Here is a 5860-nt window from a genome sequence, read left to right on the forward strand (position 1 = left end):
GCTTTTATCCAACCATCATCTCGTATGACATCGTAGTGAATGATGGGAGGCGCACGCCTTTTCTGTGACAATTACGAACAGCATAAGTGTCGTAAAAAAGACGTACGCCTCCGGTTTTCAACAAATCAGGGAGATAACGATATCATTGGAGATGATGGTTGGCTAGGAGCGTGCTATACGGTGAAGTTCATTTTTAAGAGTGTATGCTGTAACGTCACGTGCACGCCACCTATTATGCAGCACATCAACGATGGCACAAATGGCACAGTGGTTCCATCATTGTCAACAGCAACATGCCCCTTCACACTATTTTGTTAGGGTAAAATGTTGCTGTTGACAATAATTGTGGAACATGTGTTGGTATTCAAAAGTAGAAATTAGGCAGAATGGAGATTACCTAACTTGTCTTCATGGTCATGCTAGGAGAGTCACTCAAATGAACAAACTTACCTTCGAGCAATATCGGCGCCATCTAATCCATGACGAAGCCTCACCAGCGTCATAACGAACTGGTCCTCTAGAGGTACAACAAATCATCTTTCATCTTCTCCAAGTCCTGTCCGCTTCATTTGCCAGAACTGAAGATGCCTTATGTCAGGTTCCAGGATAGAGAAGAAGTTTTCCAGCATGGCTGCAGATGCAAATCCGGTGTGATACTGAAGTTCCTTGCTGTTTGCCACAAGGGCATTGTATGATAAGGAGCGTCTACTGCCATTCTCCCCCACTTGTTGAACAATGTCATATGCAGCCCGGAGCTGCGCTTGCAGCCACCGGTTGTGTTCACGTTCACGTTCCAGTTCCAAGTCCTTGCGAGAGACTTCGCCCTCCTTCATTTAACATTCAAGCTGCACTTTTGCCACTTCTTCCTCCTGGGCTTTCACGCGGTCCTCCAGTTCCTTTTCTCTTTCTGTGAGGCACTCAATTGTGCATTTCTGTTGCTTGAGCACTTTGGTGGGGTCGTCCTTTGCTTCTGCTGGTAGCCCATAGGTATGATCGTTGTTCCTGGCAGCACTGTCACTCAACCCAGAGTCCAAGTCATCAACTGGCAGTGGTGACTGTGTGAACTGCGGAGGGACTTCCTTGGTGCTCATTTCTTGCTCCTCTCTCCCTGCAGTAAGCTGATCCTCCTGGCGAGAAGTAAATACAAGTTCAGTCCTCTAGTGATGCACACGTGTTAGCAAAAATCAGCACATAGCATGGAAAGTCAACACACCGATTTGTCTGGCTGCACCTTTCGCAACCTTGTAGGTCTGGCAGTGGTAGCGTCTGAGGGCTTCAGGGGAAAAATCGTTGGCGTGTCATTCATGTAAGTCTTTTTGGCTCCTTCGAAGTGGAGGCTACAGACTCTGTGGCCAGAGGTTGGGGCAAATTCTGAAAATATGTAAAAAGAAACAAGATGTGTCATAGTTTGCATTGGCCATACCAAAGCTCTATCTGCATAAGTACGAGCTTAATGAATGCCCGCGACCTTATAGGACTTTTATATTCTCATCTATTAAGGAATGGGCATTTTCTTCAGGAAGGGCTGGCCTATCAGGATTTGCTCCTGGCACTGGAGTTCACAAAGGCAGAAATGAAAAAAGAAAAAAGCTGGGACGATATGACTCCACCTCTACACATTCCTATGGCCCAGGGTTAATCCCACTCCTGCATCGACAAGCTCGACACGGTGTACGGCATAAATCAAAGGACAACAATGTCAGAAAAGCGTAATGACATGGTTCTTAAACGTCAGACGGTATTTTCAGAAATTCAACTTTTGATATCCACATGCTCGACAGACAAGACAAACAGGAAAGCACAAAGCTGCGAGAGATTAAACACAATGCAACTTACCTGCCGTATTTTCCTCTGCGGCCAATGCGACGTATCCAATCTTTTCGCCTCGCCTTGTTCTTTGGGAACCGGTAAAATCCTATTCCCTTGCTTCTCGTACAATATGTGAAGCAGCCCGGTACACAACACGTGAACCCCGCCATAGAAGATGAAGACAGGACCGGAGATACAATAAAAAGACCACGCGACGCGCCAACAAAGCTTCGAAAACGACGCAAACGAAGATGACTACAGGTACCGGCATGCCTTTCGGCGCTGCGCGCCTGCCGGTGACCTGTGGAAACTCATGGTGAAATCGACTTATTGATAATTCATGAACATGTAGACAGTGCGAGGGAAGACAGAGAGAAGGGAATAGGGAATTGAGGACAAAATGAGTTGAAGGAGGTCAAAGGAGGCGCTTGGAAGGCCGGGTGGACACATACACACAGACGGCGCACTAATACAATTGCCCATGGAATCATGGGATTTATCCACCAGCTAGCCTGCATTTACGCCATTCTGTCATCTACATAATATAGCATTGGTTAGTCTGTTTAGAGACTCAAATCATTTTGGATGCCTTTTTGTGTTTTGTTAAGTTTGAAGCGGGATAATATCGAATGGCTAAAGGGGAAAAGTGTTGGTCTGACAGGAAGAGGGAGTTTATAGACAACGGAGAGGTAGCGAGCTAGAAATGTCTTTCTTTGTCCCCTCTCACAACTGAGAAAAGGTATCTTGCAAGTAGTGAGGAATATTTTTTTCTTTTGGCTGTTCTTGCACACCAATGAATAATACATGTTTGTTGGTTAAATTTGGTAAGATTTTTTTTTTTTCGTGGGATTCCCCACGTAAGCTTTTTATGTCCGTCTAATTAAAGGAGGAGTGTTTCCCATCAGTAAATGATCCTGTTGACTGTATCTGTTCTCGCTGCATTTCTACCGTGTGATGTATATTTAGTAAGATGATCCTTACATTATACGTTGACAAAAGAAGCTATACTCATTCGTTCAATTATGTACTGGGTTATTATGGCAGTTGTCTTGAAACAGTTTACGAAGCCTTGAACCTTTTGCAAAACGTCACTCGCAGTGAGCTTCTGGTGTACTATCATATCCTGATTCATTTTCAAATTTATGGCCTGATTCATGATAGAATAATCTTTTGATACGTGTGTAAGAGTTGTTTCTCTGCTCCGTAATTCACAGATCCCCCCCCCCCCTATAGGTAAAATTTGTAGTGAAGATGAATGCTATAGAAAAAGAGCAAAGAAAAGTGACGTTTCGTTGTGTTGCAACGTCATTGTTTCCTTGGTGATTCTGCACTTCATTATCAAATCAAATCAAATCAAATCAAAATATTTTTATTTATCGCATGTTGCTTGCTTGTGACCATTGTATTGTTGAAAAAAACTGTGACGTTACTTTTTCTGTCTGATTCTACTCCTCAATACTTTCTCCATCTACCTGTATGTTCCTCTGTTCTGCTTTTCACTTGATCTATTCGTATTTGGTAGCTTTCGATAATTATTTTCTTACACCTATTTGTGATGGTGATGTAATAAAGGGAAAAAATGGAGATGCGAGGGTACACCAGGATGATTACACACCGAGTATTTGTGATAACTGTATATTGTTCAATTAGGATAATAAAAATATCGCCTTCATATAATAACAAGATTAGTCATTGCATTTATGATGTCACTTCTGCTTTGATATCATCCTGCATTCGTCTGGTGACAAGACTCAATAAGAATTTCGGCCTTGGGAAAGCGCCGGTTGGGGTGTGCAGACAGAGTCATCCCGCTCGTTTCAAGGAAAGAGAGAAAATGAACGTGTGAAAAAGGGGGGGGGGGCGCAATGAGCTACTTGGAGGCTCTACTGTAGTGCATAATGTAAAAACCCCGAGACTAGGGAACACGAAGGGACAGACACAACACGAAGTCTCAATTCCTCTCAAGTCCTTTGAGACTTCGTGTTGTGTCTGTCCCTTCGTATTCCCTAGTCTCGGGGTTTTTACATTATGCATCATCTTCACCAGCTCGCTTGCTTCCTAGCCATTTTTTCATTGTCTGCTGCAGTGTTTGACGCTACATGAAGGAGCTCATTTGCCTGTCAGTTCTACCCCGTATATCTTTTGCCTGTCGCCTTGCTACAATTGCACAGTGTCTGGTGAATATAGGAGCAAAGCATAGCTCCTCGAAATTTGGACACACTACTTTAAAAACAGATCGTAGCTACTTGTGCTCAAGGTGGTAGGTGCGCAAGTTGACTTCCCCATATCATCCTCATGCTAATATTTCCGAGTGTGTTAATCCGAACGCGAAAATGATGTTGGTTTCCTTTACTAGTCAGTACCACCGTGTTTGAGATCTCCACCTGACCGAGCAGCGTTCGCTACACCGACAACAGCCAATGGATCTGCAGGCTTCACCCCGGCGTTCCTCAACTTGGGACGAGAGGCTCCTTTTCCAGTGGAGGATCCCCTTCGAGGTATATGCGTGCTCTTCCTGCCTCACTTACAGGCTTGGTCGCTGTGACACGGACGAAGAAGCAGGACCAGTACATGTCTCGGTCCTGAAAGCTTACCATCTGCGAGACCACAACGGAGATGACACAGATTATCAGCCTTCTCCTTTGTAGGACATTCTGGACCTTCTACGACCAGGATACCGCTTTTGGACCAACTTCCAGACGCTGGGACTTGCGTCATGGCAGGCGGCTCACGTAGCAGCCACTATTTCGGTGACCTGCACCTAGTGATCCCGGCTTACTTGGTCACAGTGTGATTTCTTTTTCGCTGTCTTCCGCTATAATTTGAGGGTGAGGGAGCCTCTTCAGACGGTCATGGCGAGAGTGTCCTTCTCACCGTATTTCCCATTTTCATTCCCGCTGGAAATGCACCCTCATAAGAGGCCTGACCCGGCGAATCTGTGCAACCATTGCAGAGTAAAACTCCTGGGCTTTCTCGGACCTTTGGACCACGTGTATCACACGAATGCAAGGCTACCCAATCTACCCAAATGTCCCTGGCTACGTGGCCAGTCGTTGTAGACTCCAGTCTCTTGGGTCTTAATGACCAAAAATGGTCGGCACAACCCCGTCCACTGCGCAGCGACGATGCTCAACGGCCCCCCTCTGCCCTACTCTGAAGGGAAGCGCCGTCTCCTGTGCCCCCAGTGCGGGGTTCCTGTGATACACCGCTCGATGCATCTGCAGGGCGAGCTACATAAAGCCAAGACAGATGTTACCCGTGCCTCCAGAGGCATATCGGCGACTTTGCCAGCGCTCCGGCGCCTACGCAATGACTCGCTGCAGGAGGCCCCTCGGCAGTATAACACTCCTGACGACGTTGTCATCGACATCATTGACGATCTGGAACATATCTAAACTTTGGACTTATTCTCTGCGAACTTTCCAGGTAGGGGAAGTGTGGAGTTATGTAAAGCGTGTATGGTTGCATAGTTCGCTAGCACATGGGGCTTGGAGGGCACGAGCTGAATCGTTTCGTTCCGTTTGGATTTCTGTATGTGGAATGCGAAGAGACGGGTTGATTTTTGAATACGTGTAACTGATTAAATGCTTCGTTTCTCTGTCTATCTTGAGCACGTCCTCGTGTTGCGCTTTCCTCGAGAACGGAAAGTACGTGCTTTGCCCCGACAAGGGGAATAGGCACCCTCAAGCTATAGATGGACAGACCAGTACACGGAGATGCGTCTCCTCCTGAGCTACCTATTCTGCTATAACTCTAGCACAAACCCTGATGAGAGGCTATCCCTGCTCATTTTCTAGTGTCTACATTGTGAACCTTCATTAAGTCCGGCTTCTTTCCTCTGAGTAAGTTCATTGTTATCAGTGTTATTCGTATATAACCCTGTAACCATTTCCTTACGTGTACGTGTATTGCATAATCACTTATCCTTCGCGGAATCAAACTGAAGGGCAGCATGGTCGCGCATTTATCTGCTGTGAGTTCCGAAAATAAAGCACAGACAACCAAGCCAAACAAAACAAAAGATATATCCCTGTGTTCTGTCTACGATACC

The 5860-nt window shown here is 45.8% G+C and overlaps 1 protein-coding gene across 1 annotated transcript; it reads right to left on the bottom strand.

Moving 5' to 3' along the window:
* Positions 1 to 833: 833 nt before the first annotated feature.
* Positions 834 to 4527, bottom strand: LOC135392263 (THAP domain-containing protein 11-like). Its single transcript, XM_064622980.1, has 3 exons — positions 4404 to 4527; positions 1214 to 1371; positions 834 to 1127 (listed from the first exon to the last, which is right to left on the bottom strand). The coding sequence occupies exons 1-3, from the start codon at positions 4525 to 4527 to the stop codon at positions 834 to 836; spliced, it is 576 nt and encodes a 191-aa protein (XP_064479050.1).
* Positions 4528 to 5860: the final 1333 nt, after the last annotated feature.

This window comes from Ornithodoros turicata, chromosome 4, assembly GCF_037126465.1.
Source record: "Ornithodoros turicata isolate Travis chromosome 4, ASM3712646v1, whole genome shotgun sequence".
In the NCBI taxonomy this organism is placed as follows: Eukaryota; Metazoa; Arthropoda; class Arachnida; order Ixodida; family Argasidae; genus Ornithodoros; species Ornithodoros turicata.